The sequence below is a fragment of the Melozone crissalis genome, unplaced genomic scaffold (assembly GCF_028551555.1).
Source record: "Melozone crissalis strain CALT ecotype California unplaced genomic scaffold, PUWL_Pcris_2 ptg000006l_1, whole genome shotgun sequence".
Lineage (NCBI taxonomy): Eukaryota > Metazoa > Chordata > Aves > Passeriformes > Passerellidae > Melozone > Melozone crissalis.
In genome coordinates, this window is record NW_026535784.1 from 26,494,175 (window position 1) to 26,514,371 (window position 20,197).

At 37.0% G+C, this 20,197-nt stretch overlaps 1 protein-coding gene across 1 annotated transcript in view; it reads left to right on the top strand.

Moving 5' to 3' along the window:
* The window catches only part of CFAP97 (cilia and flagella associated protein 97), a 29,521-nt gene that overhangs the window by 4,940 nt on the left and 4,384 nt on the right, over positions 1–20,197 (top strand). The window contains exons 2-4 of the mRNA XM_054292586.1: positions 3,774–4,646; positions 4,735–4,806; positions 13,628–13,890. Coding sequence (XP_054148561.1) covers positions 3,794–4,646; positions 4,735–4,806; positions 13,628–13,890 — 1,188 coding nt within the window. The 5' untranslated portion in view covers positions 3,774–3,793. The remainder of the gene's footprint in view (positions 1–3,773; positions 4,647–4,734; positions 4,807–13,627; positions 13,891–20,197) is intronic.

Consider the following 20,197-nt stretch of genomic DNA (forward strand, 5'->3'; position numbering starts at 1 on the left):
GGATTAAAAAGTGGTACAAGCTAGTTCTTCCTAAACTAGGAAGAGCTGCAGTCAGGAAGAGACAAAGACAAAAGGGTGTGCGTGGCTGTGGTAATGAGTGATTGTTACTGTTGCAAGGGAAATGGGTGAGAGGTAGAGAATTACATGGGCAGAAGAAATATTACAGTAAAAAAAATCTGGCAAATATTTAATGGCCAGGCTGCTCTTTGGAGTTGATCATGCTTGTGTTAGAGGGTTTCATGGCAGAGAGCCACAAAAAGCATGTGCTTTTTTTGTAAATAAACACAGCGGTCAGTAAAATTAGCAGTTAATGGTAAGTATTTGACTGTAATGGCAGCTTTTTTGGGATTCCAGAGTATCACTTTTTGACTCTGTGTTTTAAAAACAGGCAACATAGCAGAACTCTGTATTTCTCACTGATGTAAAATTACACTCTGTGTTATATATAAATGTGAAATTGTAAACAGAACCAATTTATTGATTTAAGTAGCTTTATCAGCAAAGTTACCTCTTCTGTATTGCATCACCTTGGCAAATTCCAGCTCTGTTGCAGACACTCTCGATGCAGGAGTGGAATAGGATCTAAGAATACCATCTCTTTGTTTGTTTCATCTTGTTTGTTTTTATTTTAAATTAAACAATTAAATTAATTAAAAAATAATTAATCTTAAGTTTGTGAATGATTGACAGTGAGAGACATGTCATGTTGGTTTTCCATTAAGATGAAGACTAAAGTTGTGAGGGACTTGTACCAGAGGAGTGGAATATGCATTTGTCAGTGGAATGACTGCTGTTCCTTGGGCAGGGCCAGACTGCTAAACGATCTCTCCTGCCCTGGTGGTTGCTGTCTGCAAAACAGTTGTGTCTCAGTCTTCCTAGGAAACAGCCCACTGGCAGGTGGGCTGTTCCTGAATCATGTAGAGTGGGAAGATGTGTGCTCCCTGGCTGGCATTAATAAAAGGAATGTACAAGCTGGTTGCTGTCTTTTATCACCTTTTGCCAGCTCTACACTGCCCTTTTGTCTTGAGTTAAATCCCATCCTCATGTCAGAGACTGTGTTCAGAAGGGTCATCTGAGAAGTGCTGTGACTAGGCATTATAGCTGATGAGATACTGTTAGTTCAGTCTCCTTTGCAGGCATAGCATTACACGAACTAAAAATACATGGATGTGGTTGCATCTCAACAAAATGTTGTATTTTAGGCTATACTAAAGTTTTCAGCTATATTAAGTTATCCTAGTTTGTCTGCACCCACCTGCAAATCTTTTTGCCTTAGCCCCTTATGCCCTTATGTATACAACAGTACTAACATTATCTCAAATCTGTGTTTGAGACACGTGAAGTACACCACATGTCTGCTTTTACCAATCACTTGTAATATTTCTAGTTATGAGCTGGAGAGATGCTAGTTCCTTAAGTAATAAAAGCCTTTCATAATGGAAAAGAAACTATTTTATTTTAAAACTCTGCTTCCTAATTTTCTTCATAGAATTGGCTAATTTTCTTCATAGAATACTTGCTAAATAAATATTCTTGGTCTATACTTAACAGGTTGTGTTCCCTTCTGGTTTAGATTACATGAGGTAGAAAATTAAATTTAAATAATGTGTTACTCTTCTGATTGTTTTTTTATTTTTCTATTGTGCATGTTTTTATATATTAGCATGTATTATCCTTTTAGGAAGCTGCTTGAGAAAAACTTTCAGGAATTCACATGATAGTTGCAGGCTATACAAGCTGCCTGAAGCCAGGTGTCACAAGAAGTGACACAAAGGGTGGAACCAATAGCCCAGCTGTAGTTCCAACCAATAGCCCAGCATCTACACCAGTGCACACAGGATGGGTAAAAGCCAGGAGGAGCCAGAAGCTGTGGTGCTGTGGGAAAACCATGACGTAGTTGCCATCAGGAAACGTGGTGGGGTGATTGTCATGGCTGCAGTGGTGCAATGGATGCTTGCAAGCTCTTCAGAAGGAACATGCAAGGAAGGAGAGGTGGTGGGGTGACCCTCTGTGTTAGGGGGTGTGTCAGCTGTGTAGAGCTCAAGGACAGTGATGGTATGGCTGAGTGCCTGTGAGTGAGAGCCAGGGACACGGCCAGTGAGGCACTCGGTCTGAGGGGTGTCTGTAATGGAGCACCCTGCCAGGATGGAGAGGCAGATGAAGTGTTCTGTAAGCAGCAGGATGATGTTTCATGGTGGCTAGTGCCTGTTCTTGTGTGAAACTTTAACTGCTGGATATCTGCATTCCCAGAAGTGTTTTACTCCTTTGTTTTGTTGCTCTTTGAAGAGTAAGGTGCTTTAGAGAGTTATCTTTGTGGTCCTGAAAATTGATCTCTGCTTCTGTTGCCTAATAGTGTTTTCAGTTTTGTGCAACATCTAACTATAATAAGTCTCTTTTCAGTTCTTTGGCATTGTGATTCTTAAAACCATAGGAGATTGCAGACTTTTTGGTTTTATGTTGTGATTTGAGGAGCATATTTTCAATTCCTCTAAGCCAGTATTATTTGAGAAGTGGCAAAATATCTGAGTGACCTTTAAAAACTCTGTATTTTGAAGTCATTTTAGCTAGAACCTTTCCTGGAAATTCCTTTTTTCCACCTTCGTTTGCCATGGCAACAAACTATATGTGGTTTAAGGGAGACCATCCATCCTGTAAAATATTCTGGTTCTCTGGCCTTGCATGGTTGCTTCCACTGTCTTCATGTTTGATTTTCTTGGGTCTAAAGAATGTTACATATTTATTGATTGTAGCTTACTAAATTATTTCAACAGTGAAATCTGTTGTAAAGAGTAGGAGAAAAGTGCCTCTGGCTAGATGGGACTGGTAGTCTTTGATACTGGCTGATTCTGTTTGGTTGTGGGGTGTTGAGATTTTTTTATTTTCACTATATGTATACTACTAATGAGTGGAAACTTTTGTATCGTCCTGCCACGTGCATAAGATCACACACCATAAAATTCTGTAAGAAGTAGGACATAATAGGAGCAGATTTGTAGAACGTAATGGTTAACACTGAGGTCCTGATGTCTGCAATATTATGTATTTGGACTAGCCATGATCTGGTCCCATGGCCTGAATGGTAACTTCTGTTTTAAATGCACTGGTTTCATGCCTGGATCACACTTTTAAAAGTCTAGGTTCATTTGAAAGAATTAAGTTTCCCTACTGTACTGTGGAGTGTGAGTTACAGCAAAGCAAGCTCCTTGTCTAAACTAAAACGTGAACACTGACACACCCACAATCTGTCAATTTAACCTTGGAGCCATGGATCTTTCAATGTAAATTGAAATTTCTCCTAATTGTAAGTACTGAACGTCTGCAGTGTGTATGGCTGTGTCAGCCAAGATGGTGACATACTAACAAGGTTTAGAATATAAAATTCCAGCTAATGATAGCTCATAAAGTGGCTCTAGCTTCAAATGGCTCTACCTTAAAGGGAAAAAATAAGACATGTTAATTGCTTGTTTGTAATAGTTAAGGTTTTTTAACCACTAAGGGTGTTTGACAAATTTGCTTAGAAGTAATAGTTTGGAAATTGTGATGGGTTGGCTAAAGTAAAGCTGTCTGGTCTAACATATGAGCTGTGTGCAATAAGCTGGCACTAAATTTTTTCACTGAACTCACTATGAAATTGTCTTTAGCAACTTCATGAAATTAATTGCAGAATTATAGATTACTAGAGCTAAAAGAATGAAGAGCAAAACTCTTATACTAAAAGTGTATTTGGGTCTGTTTTTGCACAAATAATTGGAAATGTTTTCTGATGCTTGCAGGTGACACTTCATATTTTGTTATGGACCGCTTTGAAGACATATCAGATGGTGAAGTGGATCATGCCTTCTTTGACAGCGACTTTGAGGAAGAGAAAAAGAAAGCTGAAGAAAATGGTGAACATGTAGACAAAGGAAGTACAAAGGCAGCTCTTGCAGACACTGATTTGGTTTCTAATTCAAAGGATGAAAAGTGTTGTGAGGAGAAAAGTGAAGAAAAGCAGATAGATTTACAAAGGGATCAGTCCCCAGAAAATAGCAAAGGTCCTAGTGAAGAAGCTCCCTCTTTGACAGTTTCTCTGGTTGCAGAGAATGCAGGTACATCTGGAGCAACACCTGCAGCAAATAGAGGGGCAGAGGAGATTGTTCCTGCTGGAATTCCTAAAATAGTTAAAGAAGGTGAAGAAGATTATTATACAGATGAAGAAGACAGTAGCGATGATGGCAAAAAACAGGTTAGACCAAAGTCAGCTAAGCAACCAAACACAAAAAAGGCTAGCAAAAAATATGGATTCAGCTCCTCCTCCTCTTCCTCCTCCTCCTCGTCCTCGTCATCGTCATCCTCAAGCTCAGACACAGATGGTTCTGACACAGATTCTGATAGCTGTTTATCAGATTTATCTCATTCTTCCCCAAAAAGGAATGCTTGTAGAAATGCTCTTCTGTCTCCAAAACAAAAATTCAAGTCAGCAATGAAATTAGCAGAAGGAAAACCAAAGCTTGGTGATGACCTGGAGGAGTCTGAAGACACAGTGACTGACGTAACACCTCTGTCAACTCCAGACATCAGTCCTATCCAGTCCTTTGAATTTGTAGCATCAAATGATAAGAAACTAAAAGTAAAGAGACAGGAAAATGTGAACCAAGAATTATATGGTAATTTGGAGAATTTAAGTACAACGCTAAATGTGCAAAACCTATGGGGCTGGGAAATTCAATCTTGTATCTGTATTTTTTTCATTAGATTCCGAGTTTGATCGCAGATATAGTCGAAAAGTATTGCATGATGCCATGGACCTGAATCAGCTTCTGAAAGGTGATTTTTAAATTTTATTTTTACAAAATACAGCATCTGCCACTTGTTGAGAGCAGCTGGCTTCTAATACACAGAGAGAGTGGGATTCTCATACACCATGTGTATTTTTAAAACTGATTGCTGTTTAAGTGGTGTTGATCTAATTCTTGCAATTCTTCTCTGTGTAATAGTTCTGATTCTGCAGTAGAGAAAAGAACCATGCATTGGTTTGCATATACCCAGATGTAAGATACACAGACAGGGTGAATCTAAAAAAGGTCTGATATATTAATAAATTGGGCAATGAAACTGCACATGGATCTTAAGGTGTACTGAACTATGGCACAATTTAATATCTAAATTAAAGAATCAACCTTTCTGTTGAAAGGCTGGATTATCAACCTCCAAGACTGAAAGACAATAAAAATTTCATTGCATTATAAATGATATTCATATACTTAAACTTCTAGTACCTTTTTGATAATTAAACAGGAGTATTGGAAGTTCTTTTCTGAACTAGGTGTCTGACTTCTAAAATACCATAGGGTGAGTAAAGGTGTTTTAAAAAGAAAAATAGCAGATAATCTTTACTAAAACTCGAGTGGTTGCTTCTGGCTAATAGACTTTAACAATCTTAATAATGAAGCCTAAGAAAATTTGCAATCTCTTTGCCTGCACTCATTGCACACCTTTATTATATGGGGTAAGAATGCCATGGATGATCTCAGGTGCACATTTTAAGGTCTACATGGTGCTTTTGCATTTGTTTTCATGCCCCAGAGTTTTCAGTACTAAAATCTGTGGAATAAAAAAGGCTTGAATCAAGAAATCTGCTGATCTCAAGTGAGGAAAGCCTCTTGCAGTTTAGGTCTGGTACATTCCAAGTCAGGTTTGCTGTGTTGAAGTAAGCCTGGCACAACTAAAACTGCATGTGTTGTGTTTCTTCACTTTGCACCTTGCCAGACTGAGCTTCTAGTGAAGAAGGATTTAGAATGTATTGTACACTTAGTTCAACTTGCCTATAAGTTAGAACTGAGGATTTTACTTGTATGGAAATTCTTCTGATGATAAGAAAAGCAACACTAGCAAATCAAGAAAGGTAGAGCTTTTTCTCATCCCTGACAGCTTCATTCTTTCATACTAGAAACAATTCCAACCAGTTGTCAAAACATGACGTCAGAAGAATTGTTGCTAGGCAATTGAAATTATGATGTCCTATGTCCTTATTTGTTCCCCATTAGCAAGAAGCTATTTAATAACCAGTGATTACCAATGGATTCATCTCATCCCTGAAACAAATGGATATTGTTGCTCAGAGTAGGTATTCTCAGAGATGAATCTCTGTTGGGGAGAGGAACAGAGTTTTCAGTTTTTTATCAAAACTGAAAACCAGTTCTGAGTAGAATTTATATGGTCTAGCAGCTAATGTTCCTGATTAATGTGTATATTACTCCCAAGTGCCTCTCTAAATCAGCAAGCACAACATAGCTTAATTAGTTTGGTCATTTTGAAGTTTAAATGGGGCAGAATTATTAATGGTGGAAAGTAACTAGTCTGGGAAAATAGGAGCTAATCTTATTCTGAGTTATTGCTTGCAGATTTTTTTTGTACACATTAGGGGAAAAAAAGTGCAAATCATTTTCTCCTGCCCACCAGTCTCCATTAAATGTTCATCAGAACTGCATAGGCATAAATGTTGCTTCAAGTGAGAACACTGCAAGCCCAGACCTGAGTGCATGAAAAAAACTTAAATAATCTTTATTTGGTTTTAAAGCATAATATTCTTCCAGTACTTTATACTGATGAAGCATTTTATTTAATTTTTTTTCAAATATTCTTGTAATATAGCTGGACCCAAGCATTTACAGCAGTTATACAAGTTTAATTTCCCAAAGTCCCCAGACACTTGGAAAAATTTCCATGTGATCTGTTACTATGTTGTTTCTATGGGGCACACAGTAATTAATTTTGTATGATTATTCACATCATCAGTGCATACATTTGGGAGCTCTGGAATCTCTTGTATTAAAAAAAGAATTGCAAGAACAAAAAATTTGTTTCTTTGAACAAATTTCTTTTTGCAAGAAAGAAACTTGTTCAAAGAACAAGTTTTGGACTAGCACAAGAGTCTGGTTATTAGAGGCAGCAAGGTGGTTTGTATCTTAAAGCAGAATTAATTTAAAGCGTTTAGAAACTGTTGCTTTTAAATGTAAAAGTAATTGAAAAAGTGTTTGCTTTTTATGTCCTTTACTTGTTTTCGTATTGAAAATTATTCATTTGTAAGCATTTAAAAATTATATTAGACAAATATTTATCATGTCTTTACAACTCCTAAAGCTATGCTTGTTCTTGATAAAAGCCAAATTTTCTATTACACGTTTCTTAATAAGGTGAAATCTCACAACACAATTCTAGTTGGAAATCTCATAGTTTCCCTGCTCTTTATTGCACTTTGATTGTTTTTAGGTGGGTAGTGCTGATAGCAGTGATTATAAATTTTCAGGTAGAAATACAGTTTTTCTGTTGTTTCATGATGTTATATAGATCTTTGTATGCAATTGTTTTGTGATTCCATGATGTTTCCATTTTGCTATAAACCTTACAGATATTTCAGGAAAGTAATAACTGAAAGCAATATTCTAAACCTATACTAATAAAAAATGTCAGAGCTATTTCCTCTGCTGTACTCTTGAGTAATCTGAACACAAAAAGGGAATTAAGTATGACAATGCAAAGAAATAGATTGTAAAAGATTGTTTTTGAAGGCAATTTTATAAATCACCATGTTAGAAAGCTGGGAATAAAATTAATTGGGAAATTTTCTGATGCTATTTTGCCTGATCCTATGTCTTGATTATTATGCAGATAAAGAGATGGGTTAAGTATATGAGTGTGAACTAAGCACTCATCTATCTCAACCCATTATGCTACAGATTTGCTCTGTCTCTAGACAGATCTCATGATTTCTGTAGTCCAGAACAGAGTTGTCTGCTAAAATTGCTGTGTGTCTCTTTATCTAAATTTGCTTGGTATCAATACAGTGAGATAGCACGAGGTATATACAGTGCTAAAGAACTTAGTACTTTGTGTTTTCTTCTCTGTAAAATGGGGTTGATAGCTGCTTATTTTACAGAAGTGTCTGTGAGAATTAGTCTGTAAATCCATGGTATTAGCTATTATTAACTTGAGGAGGCGGTGTGCTGGGGTAAGTAGGGCAGTTTGCCAGACTGAAGTTCTATCCTTGAAGCTCTCACTGACCTCTGTGCTGATAAGTCTTTTTGCCTCTTCTATGCCTTAGATTTTTAAAATATAGAGCTTTTCACAGAGGAACCTCTAATATAAATGTCATGATTATAAAAGTAAAAAGCTCTGTGTTTCTGAATAAAATCTATTGTAGAAAATTAAATAGCAGCTTCAACTCAACATGAAGCAATCACTTCAACTTTTTTTTTTTCATGTAATTTGTCACTCAGGAAATAGAGCAAATTTTGATAACTGAAACTTTGTTCTCTTCAGGGGTATGTTATCTGTGTGCTCGTTCATGCTGAACTACTGTATTTGTAGAAAAACTGCTAAGCAGTATCTAAATTTAAAGGAGACTCTGCAATATACACACACCCAAACTGTAGAGTTGAACTAAGCATATATAGCTGTTCTATGGAATTCTCTTTAGTGTGTATGTTCAGAGTTTGAACTAATTTTCCATATGTGTGTGTATTCATATGCTTGGTTTTCACAGGCCTAGAAACTCATTTTGAGGTAGAACAGCAATTGCTAGCTTGTTCATATGTTTAGAGTTTCAGAAGAGATTGAAAATCTGTGAGATTATGGAGAGATAGAGGCTTCCCTCACATTCTTGAGAAACTTTGTAATTATGGAGGGGAAAAGTCCAACACCTCTAAGATATCTTTCTCATGATATCCAGAAATAAATAGCAGCCCTATTTTAGCATGTTTAAATAGGGAAATTTGTACCTGAAAAGGACATTGTCCATTTCTTAAAAAAAACCCCACCAAATCTTTAATTCTCCAAAATCCATTTTAAAGAGCTCTGTGGCCTGCAATAGTGGATGTTATAGGAAGTATTTGTTTAGAGATACCACAGGGAAATAGTTTCACTCTTAAACTATTGGATATTGATGAAGAACTGATTTATTTAATTCTTTTGCACATGTAGGTAGTGTAGCAATATAAAATAAAATATCAGTCAAGTGTAAGCATTGAAGCCGTTTATATTGGGATTGCAAAAGATACCCTGAAACATACATGATTTTCATTTTAGCCTTAATACTGTTAGGATGGCTGTATCATCCTGTCCTAATGCATTTGACTTGCTAATTATATTTTATATAAGGTTTGGCCTTTTTCATTCTGCAAGGTTATTTCAATGCTTAGAAGTTGAAAGCAATAAACAGCTTGTTTATGGCTTAAAAAAAAGTCAGGTATCTCTCCATGGAAACCAGCTTTCATAGAAATCCTGTGAATACCAGGGAATTTTCTTTTCCTGCTTACCAGCAAATGAGAAGTAGGCTCTACACTGTGCAAGTTGTTATGCAAATGTTGCTGCTTATTTATCATCTACCCCAAATTATATTTAAGGTCTGACTGACAATGAAAGTAACTAGTGGTTTAGTTAAGTTACTAATTACCCACTGATAGAATACATATATGAGAGGTAAATCATATTTAATTGTTCCAAGACTTACAAACTCTTTAGAAGCTTAAATGATAACCTTAAAACTGTAGTGTTATCTCATGTTGTCAGTGGCCACTGCAAAAATAGTCAGGTATACCTGACTATTCAAACACTTAGGCTCTGTGATTAAAGAGTAGTGTGGGTGAATGATGAATAAATCATTGAAATAACTATGAACTCAAACACCTGAGTTATATAACATGAACTGTGCTCTCAGTATTTAATAGCATTTGGAATCTTACCTTTTTTTTTTTGTTTCTTGTTAGTGAATTGTCTCTGGTTTTGTGGGTGTGTGCTGACCTCACTTAGACACCTACTGTCTTTGCCGTGAAAGCAGTGTTGCCAATGAGTGGTAGTATGCATTCAGTGCATAATGGACATACATTCTGCTGTGGATTACCTACTTTTCTGTCATAGCAAGTGTGTGGAGAATAGGAATATGATGCTGTATAAATGGTGATTTGCAGAGGCAGGTTGGACAGATTTTCAGTTTGGTGATTGGAAGCAGTGGTAACTATTACTGCTGATTTGAAATTCAGGGGTCAGAAGCATATTTCTGAACCATGGAAAGAATCACCCCTGCTTCAGGGAGATCTAGAGAAGTTTTTCCCTGCTGCTTTCTATATTGCTTCTGTGACTTATTTGAACATCATTTAAGGAGTCGTGATTTCTTCTGCCTATTTGGTTAGGAATATGCATGCTGTAGTATTAGTGGTGCTCTTTCACAGAAATTACACAGTATACATTGTGTTGTCTTGTTTTTCTACTAAGCTTTAGACTCTCCTGTGACACAGTTCCTTTGCAGATCAGTGTTGCATTTGTGTGGCTTAAAAAAGACAATTTATGGGTAGGGTCCAGTGAGTTATGGTTTGCTTTGCTATGGTGTTTGCTGATTAAATTCTTCCTAAGCATAGATCTTAACCAAGTAAAGCACAACTCCAGTTAATTAACAGTTTGAAGAACAACAAACCAGGTACTTTTACTGTGTTACCTGATCCAGTGCTTTGGTGTATTGCAGCAGTGTTGCAGCAAAAAGCTAGTTGTAAAGTTTCAAATGGGTTCTTGGGTCATAGAGAAGGATAATAGTAAAAAGATCATTTCAGGAACTGGAGAGTTTTAGATTGGTAATTTCATTCCATCCCCTTGAAAAAACACTTGCTGCTGTATGTGTTGCATTGGGTCTGAACTTCTGATGCAAAATTAATGAATCTTCTGTAATTTAGCCATCTGTCAATAGATCATTTACTGGGTTTTGGCAGTTGTCTGCTAAGGCTTCACTGAGTAACTTCACAGCAGAACCTTTGGGGTGTTCTTAATTCTTTCTCCGTATTAATATATTTCTCTTGAGTTGTGATAAATTCAATATTATGACTGTTAGCAAGCTCTCAACCTCAAAAGTTGCCAGAAAGCTGTTGTCAGTAGTAAAGTCAATTTCTACATTAAGAATAAATACATAATAATGAGGCTAAGAATGAACAATATATGGAAGAAAGTGGGGTGGAGTCTTCCTGCTGACACAGGTGGGAAAGGCTGTCTTTGTGGTGAGGTGATAAAAGGTGTCAATGAAGCACTCTAGAAGTGATATATATTCAAAGGAAAAAGGCTAGGAAAAGGAAGAAGAGATGAATGAAAAAACAAAAAGTCCGTGTTGAGGGGGATGTGGCTGAAGAAGCTGGAAGATGAGAGTAAGGTTAGTAACATTTTGTCCTTGTGTATATAAGTAGTATCCAGTAGAGCAATGCATGGATATGTACATAGATATGTATTCACTCTAGAGAGCTTCTGATAAACTAGGGGGTGTTTAATGCTACAGAAGTTACATACCACTGTCCCCAGGACATCTGAGTGACAAAGTAAAGCAGTGCTTCTTGAGCCCTGTGTGTAGCAATTGCTCCAGGGTTCCTTGAATCATTGTTTCTAGTAGCATTTACTGACCAGCTTTGGAGTAAAAGGGAAAGGCCTTTGTTCCATGTCATTGCTCTGGTTTTATTTTTTCATCACACCTGACAGCAGTTTACCAGAAAAGTGAACAAGTCAGAAAATAGGTTGTAAATAATTACCTTGAAGCATTTTTAATCTCTTTACTGCCTACAGTTCATAGTTACACCAAAAGGATATAAAGTCTCTGCCAAAGTATAACTTGCTATCTAATAGTGAATTAAAAGTCACTGACCAGTGAAGGCATGAAACACGTATTTGTACCTGAAAAAGTATTTATCCAGAATGCAATTGCTTTAAGTTTTTTGACTAGTTGGCACCTTCCACAGAGGCAAAATAATTGTTGGAAATTTGTGCTGACAGTCATTCAGATATTTAAATGTCTCCTGTAATAAACTTCATCATCAATAGCATTGATGCCACAAGACTAGGTCAAAACTTGAGTTTAACAACTGTTCTTTGTCTCAACTGTATTTCCACTTTTGCATATGACATGCAGTCCTCTTTAACCCATGAGGTGCTACAAATATAAGGCAAAAGCTCCATAATAATACAATTATCAATTATGTGACATGATATCTTCTTCAGCTTGTTGTTCAATTTACTGTCATCTGGCTGTGTTCTGCAATGCTGATTTTGCCTGTTCCAATAAAGGCATCCTGTAATATTTTCTACTGAGATGTATGCTGCAGCTTGATGTGAATTGTGCAGCTCTTGTTATTTTCTTTGCATTTCTTTGTCCCTTGTAGGCTTATCCAGATGAGTCTCATTCCAGGTTTGTCTCCTCCAATGGTGTTGATGGCTGTACTAGTTTTACCTTGAGAATAACTTACTAAACTGCAGAGATGTTTCTCAAGACATTTATATTGTATTAACCTGTTGGTTGGCACACTTGATCTGCACTAGTTTACATTGGTTTTGAGGTGATTTCCATCTTCTCTTGACAAGCAAAAGCAGAATTTGCTGCTGTGGGCAACCTCACAGTTAGAACTGCCTAGGGACAGTTCTTGTCTGTATTGGCTAGTATGCTGATACTGCAACTTTACTAATTTCTAGATGAATGTTGAAATTCATTAAATGTTTGGGTTTTTCATTTTGAATACAGTTCTTAAATTTCTCAAAGAAAGTAGCAACATTTACTTGCATCAATTCTGAAATAAAATCAGTTGAGATACTGCAAGAAAGATTTCATTTCATTTTGAAGTGAGAAAATGCTCTTCATTCTTTGAGTTTTCTTCACTGTTAGGCTGCCTCAGACATCTCTTGCGAACAAATTGCTAATGCAGAAGTGTTTGCTGAGGAAATATTACTGCCTGCCTGGGTTTGGTTTTTTTTTTTTTTTCTTTCTGCTTTGAATGCTTTTTTTGCCTGTGTGGACTTCTAGGGGTAAGAATGAGGGATGTCTTCTGAAGGCGCTGTGATATTGGAGGAGTGTGGGGAATGGCACAAGTAAGGCTTTTTTTGTCTGTGTCTCAGCTCCAAAAATCTGTCTAATCTAACCAGGTACTGCCATTCCTGTACCACAGCTAATGCAGTGGTTTGATGGGGTAACACCATGACAGCAAAACTCTCACACAGCAGTTGCCAGAAGACCTGCTGCAGAGCTTTAGAAAGCAAAGGCTTAGAAATAGGTCAACAGCAAACTCCAGTGGAACTGTAATAAATATAGCTGGCTCTGGCTGAGAGTGAACTTTTCCAGTTATCTTGCAATTGTGCTCATCAAGTTGCTGTGTATTTTTAAGTGTGCATTCTTTGTCTTGATACCTTATTGTCATTATTTGATTGTTGTTTGCTTACTGTTTTAAATTTCCATGCCCCAGTAATTTTTCTTTGTTATATGTGCTCATTCATTTCTCTCCATCCATTCAATTTACTTTTCACCATTCCCTTTGCATTTCCTCCACCAACACGATGTAGAATTGCTTTAGGAGTTAAGTTTCAACAAAATCACTTCAGGAAGTGCACTTTGTGCCTCTGTGTCAGGCTTCCCCAGTGTAAGTTTTCTGTTTGAAACATTGTGTCTGTTCTGCCTCTTAACTGAGATGGATGCCTTAGATAAACTCGGGAGCAAAGTTTAAATTTTTTTTATGGCAAACATCTAAATACTAATTTATGTTTTAATTCTTGGTTCTGGTTTATGTTTACTCCTGGGTTCCTGAAGCTGTGTTTTCTAATCTCCTTGTTTATTTCACCTTTTGCTATTTTAAAGCTTTCTTACAGTTGGATAAAAAAGAACAAAAACTAACCATCGATCTGCCATCTAAAGGAGTAAGGAAAAATTTCTCTTTCACAAATGAAGAAGTAAGGCAGATTGATCGGGAAAACCAGAGGCTGCTGAAGGAGCTGTCCAGACAGTCTGCAAGGCCAAGGAGAAGCAGCACGCTGAAGAAGGTGTCTGTACCACCAGCCAGATTGTACCACAGTGCCCTCAACAGGCAAAAAGAGCAGCAGAGGATTGAAAGGGAAAACCTGGTAAGTTTTCAGGGTGGATGTGGATCAGTAAATTGAGAAGGACTATCTCTTGTCAGATGAGCTGTTGCTAAATATTTAGAAGATTGATGAAGCAACACATGGACATTTACTGCAATAAGTCTTCAATAAATTTCCATTACTGTGGTGTTGGAATAATTGTTCCTATGGGTGAGTTTCTTGGATTTTTGGGAGAGAGGTGGGAGTAATGATGGGGTTTTTTCAGATGGAAGTAGATTTCAGTTTATATGCATTTGCTCTTCTTTGGTATCGTTTAATTTAAGAGGAATGAGCGTTATTGTTAACACACTCAAAACACTGGACAGCAGTCTGACTGTTCACTCTGCTTCATTCTGACTGCTAGTTTGTCAAAAACAGGCTTGCATAAAATAAAACAATTAATATGATAGCATCAAACTCATTATATTTGAAATACAGAGGATACAAAGTCAGTGTCAGTTCTGGTTTTTGATTCATAGCTATCTCTGTCTTTGAATATTTGTTGCACTCTGATTGCCACAATGCAATGGCAATTACAGTAGCTTCTTTACTGGAAAACAAAAATTTAGACACATTTGTAGGGATATTGCCAGAGTCCTCAAATATAGAAGTAAAACTGGTTTGAATAAGATACTCTTAGTAATTGAATTGAAATACATACATGTAATAGCATTTTATTATCTCTTATGTATTTATCAGTGTGTTTGAAAAAACCATACAATTATAGTTTAAATAATTGGAAAATGTATACTGGAAGTAATATATTACTTTTTAGCTTCTGTGTAAGTATAGGTTACAATTTCCTTTTCTGTACACAGAGAGATACAGATTCAACATGGAGAAAGACTGATTACTGTATTTGGGAAAATCTGTTAGGCTTTCATTCTTCCAGCTTTCAGACATCTGGATTGTTCAAACTTTGCAAATTAGGAAACTTTCTTCTCAGCTCCACTAGACTGCAGTTCACATTATACTTTAAAGTCTGAAAGAATTTAGCACAAGATTTTGTTATAGATGTGTGATACTTGTCATTGGCTGGGAAAGAAATGTGTTTAGGTCAGTAGGAGGGTGTTGATGGTGTTTATTTCAAGTGTTGAAAACGGGTCTTGCTCTACCACATGAGCCTTGTTAATGTTCTTAGGTGTTGGGGAGGAAGTGCTGTGCCACAGTGCCTCAGGATATCACAGTTATATGCTGTACTGCATAACAATTGATGATTACAGTAAATGAATGTATAGGATATTTTAAAATACACTTCTTTTTACTCAAAGCCACAACCTCTTTCTCTTATGATATATTGCAATGTTGGTTCAAGACTATCACAACTTTGCAACTTTTGAATCAAAAATGCAGTAGATATAAACACATAGTCATTTCACATATTGCTGCTTTAGTACGCATTAGAGATGAATGGTGGTTGCATGAAGTCTAAGAAATAGTATTGTTCAGTTACTTATTCATTTATAGTTTAGTTGTTGTTGTCAGCAATGTGAGTGGACATGTTTGATATGAGAATTAATGTTAGGACATTGTGTTAGTTCAGACTATAAAAGCATTTGGTTTATTCTTTTCCCCAAACTCAGGATGATATATTCTGTTCTTTTTTTTGGATCAGTGATTCATCAGTGTAGCTCTTCCATTTTGTTTAACTTTGCTATAATTTCTTTAATATTTTTATTATGTTTGAAGTGTATGTACCCCTAGAGCGTCACAGTTTTAACATACTGATTTTTGTAGCACTACCTTTTGAGATTGGAGGTGTCACATACTTCTCTCTGAAACTGTAAATGAAAGAGCAGCCCTACCCTGCTCATTGATGTTGGGTTTTTGTCTTTATATGGATAAAAGTATGTGCTTTATGAACCTGTTTTCTTCAGGTCAACAGCTTTCCTCACCTTCATAAATTTAAAGAGGTGGAATTGGTGTAATTCTGTGGAACTTTTCTATCAATCTTTTTTCTCTTACTTCTTGGGAATCTTTGTTTTTATACAAGACCTGAGGGTACTGCATAGAGGATATGGTGTTTGATACACTTTTTTAAAGTGTTTGTTGGAGAAGGATGCAGAGTTTTGTAAATAATTCAATAATAGAAATCTACAACAGTAGTCTCTGCAGGGGATTAAAGAATTTTGATGCAGAGATTATTTTTTGCTGGTGTTGGCTCAGCTTTTATAATTTTTTGTCATGAGGTTAACAGCTTGGCTATGGAAATGTTCATTTGTTCCACCAAAACATTCTTGGAGTAATGCCTGTACTTACAGTTATCAGAAAGATTGATTTCTCTTCCAGGCATTTAGTATCAGAAATGATGCAGGAAAGTAAGTAAAATTTTAGGAAATTAGAGAGGAATCTGTGCTTTTGTGCTCCCTAGCTTTGGAAAGGGGTGCCAAGATGTACAGGAAATATATCTTGTTCTCACAGACTGTGTTAGAAAGAGCAATGACAGATTAGCAAGATGCATTGCTCTGATGAAAAGTAAAGTACTGATTAGCAATTTATGGGAAAAGCACAATTAGCAAAACAGATGACTGCTAAAATTAATGCCAAAATTTTGTAATTGCTGCTTTTGACTGTGCTTTCTTAAATGGAACCCACTTTTGGTTGCTTTTCAGAGCTAGCAAGATCAGAGTGTGTCTCTTGCCAATAGAGGATGCTGTTGATTCAGAAAACATTCTACTCTTGTGTTTGAAAATAATTTCAGTCCCTATTCAGTGGAAAGGATCTTAAGTGTGACTGATGCATTACTTGGTTCCCATGTCTGCATATATGTGTGTCTATTTGTATTGATACAGTAATCATTTTCACCACTGTAAATAAGATACTGAGCTTAATAGACTATATGCCATTGAAACTTTTAATGGTTTATTGTTGTTTTTTTATTGGTTTATTATTAATGTAATGCTTGGCATATACAAGGAAGTGTTTGGGGTCCTTGAAATACTGATTTGCAGTAATCACATCATTCTTCAGTAATTTCATCAGAACTTAGGAGACATTCATATCTCTGTGTTTTCTGGTGGGTTTTTCATCCTTTTCATTAATTCTGGCTAGGATTTAGCTGTTAGATGATCTCAGTGAGCTAAGCTGCTATGTTCAGCCAAATTCCTAGGGAACAGTGACTTTTTGAGTTCACCTAGGAATTTTGCTGGAAGATCTCAGCAGCTCTGGAAGGGGCAGTTCTCAAACCTTAGATCAGGAGGGATGAGGGGTTTTTGTGGATATTTGGTCTTTCCATGCATTCCTGTACCTCACGCTGTTGTGACTCACTGCACATAAGACTCCATGTTCCTCATTCCCTTATATCTTATTCCCACAAACTGCACCCTCAGTCCTAATAGATCCAGCTCTGATTCCAGTTCCAGTATAATGGCCCTTCCACACAAATTTAAACAAAAATCACTTATTGTGTTTCTCTGCAAGGGCTTTCTCTTTTCACTTACTTGGTTTCCTGAGTCCTCTGTGCTGCAGATTTATTATTGCTTCTGGCCACCACTTGTTGCAGTCAGTGGCCTCTACCAGCACAAGGATTCTTCAGGGACACTTTCTCTTCTCGTGCAGTCAGAGCTGGCTTTGTCCTGCTGGAAATTCTGAATCTCCTTTAGAAACGCATTTATTGTGCTGCCAGAAAGGAATGTGTATTTATTTGTCTCCATTTGATTTCATGGTACAGATGTGCTGTCATAGTTGGGTGGGGGAGTCAAGGGCAAGGGAGGGACAGTGCTTTTGGCCATCCCCCTACCTGGCTGACACCATGGACAAAGAATATTCCTTTGATCCTGTGCTGCACTGTGCCTGCCCTGCCAACTGTGTTGTGCTGCAACAAGGGAAATAACTTCTCAGCATGGAAAGAAGTAGGAGAAGGGCCACTGGTTCATCAGGGTTGCACCTGAGCACATTGTACTTTCCTCCCTGGAAGTAATCCATTCTGCTTTTTCTCTGCCTTCCCTTTTTCCTGTCCCCAAGGACTATCCCCAGAGGTAGAGAGCATCACCAGGCCTTGGACACTGCACACTTACATGGTTGTGTTCAGTCTCACTGATCTCAGTCAGGAGGAGAAAGCTGTGCAAAATGCAGTTGTGAAAGACAGTGTAGTCTCATGTGTGGTCTTAGGAACTCAGAAATACTCATGTTGTATTGACGACTCCTCAGAAACTCAAGTACACAGAATCTTGTATAATATTTTCACTTATGGAGTTCAAAGGTGGTGTATGCCAAGCCAAAAGACAAAATGTTGGTCATTCCTGAGATGAAAAAAATGCAATGCCAAAAGGTTTCCATGGCCTTGTCATAACAGGAAGCTGTCAGGCTGTGGGATTGGCACACAGATGTGCATGGCTAAAATATGCTAGAGTACAGTACAAATGTAGTATAATTCTGTGATGATAGTATTTAGGCTATAGGCTCTTTGTGGTCAGATTTTTATGGTCTTCAGATCCTGACCCAGACTAGCACTGCTAAGGTAATTATAATAAAGACTGACTAATTGGCATGTTCAAGGAAAATTTTGAACACTTTGCAAAGTGCTTAATTTTGTGGGATTTTCTTTTCTGTACTCTTAACCTACTTGCCTTGTGGTGTTGCCAGCCACACATAAACTTGATAACTGTTCAGTTAAAAAGACTTTTCTGTAAATTGAGCACCTTAAAGAGTTGTCTGACTGTTAGGAGTTTGTCAGGTTAGAGCTAGTTAATGCAACTGGCAATTAAAGAAGATTACAAATACTTTTATTGATAAGAACAGAAAGCTGTCCTTGAATGCAGTTATCTGTTTCCTCCTAGACTCTGCAAAGGGACAGTGTGATCACTAACATCAGTGACATTAGAGGAGGTGTAATATAAATAAATTTGAACAGCTGTCAAGGCACACTGGTCAGCTGATTAGGATTCACAGGAGGTGAAACTGAAGCCTTCATACTTTTAAAAAGCAAAGTAAACCAAGGAAAAGTAAAATTTTTAACCCTCTCTCTGAACTCAGTTTGAGTGTTACGTTTTCAGTGGGTTTTTTCCTTCCTTTTTCAAAATAGCTGCAGAAGAGTCTGTACTACTTATGTTTGGGGTTTTTTTCTTTTTCTGACAGAGCTTTAGAATTACCTTCAGTGCTCTCCTAATGTGTCCAAAATTGAATTAGCAGATTTTCTTTTGGCTCACTATATAGCAGCAGTTTTTTGGTTATGTTGGGTTTCTTTGTTCTCAAATTGTTGGCATTTCTGACATTTCCATCATTGACAATATGTATTTTAGTATCTTTATAGATGCTAATCTATGTCCAGATGCCTAGATTTATAAAGGATTATCCTGTTCCTAGAAGGTAGTCATGCCAGGAACACCTTCTGTGACTTGACTGTTTTTAATATTCTACTTTTACTGTAAAGTCAGTATTAAAGTAAAAGAAGATGGGGGAAATATAAGCCAGGGAAGTCTTTTGACAAGATGAGAGGTCATCAATGATACAATCATACAATGATACTATATAGGTTTTGAGCTTGAATCAAGAGCTCTGAGCACCTACAATGTAATTTAGAGCAACTAATAACATTCCTGCTGTTAGTGTCTGTTCCTCTTATTTTTTTAATTCCTTAAAATTTAATTGAGAACATATATTTGGTTCTAAACACCTGAGTTATGTCCTGTAATCTGATTCTTTGATTGTTGAGATCAATGATGAAATTTCTATTTACTTCAGTGATGCAGGATTAAGACTCCAGAGATTTGGTACTTTAGGAGAACAAGGAAAGCATCAGCATTCTTCAGTTTGTTTCTCAAAAAGACAACAAAAATAATTAGTAGATTGGTATATATGGCTGAAAAACAATATTTGCTCAAGGTACTCCTCAGATAAGGACCTCAAGCTTGTAGGGTTGGTAGTAAAACCATAAGAATCAGACTAGTTCTGGGTTACAGATTCAGTAGGTCAGGGCTGCCGTTTCACTGTGCCGGTACGTTCGTTTCTGCCTGCAGCAGGCTGTTTTCCAAATGGCAAAATTCACAACTGAAAATAGCATGGACGTTAACCTGCCCTTGGTACAATCCACAGCAGAAGGCAGGGAACCACAGGAGCTCGTTTCTCATTCTCTAGAAAAGCTTTCCTTCAGACACTGCTGCACCACAGAATCTGTAGCTGCTTTTTCTGTGGCTTGTTTTATTTTTCCCTTCATGAATGGCGACTCAATACTTTTCAAAATACAGGCATAAAAGCAAAAGCAGACAATTTTATTTAAATTAGAATTAAGTAGGCATATATATATATGTCTATATAAAAGCTAGTGTATTCAGAATCAAGCTTGAAATTACTGCAGTGTTAAGGTATGCAA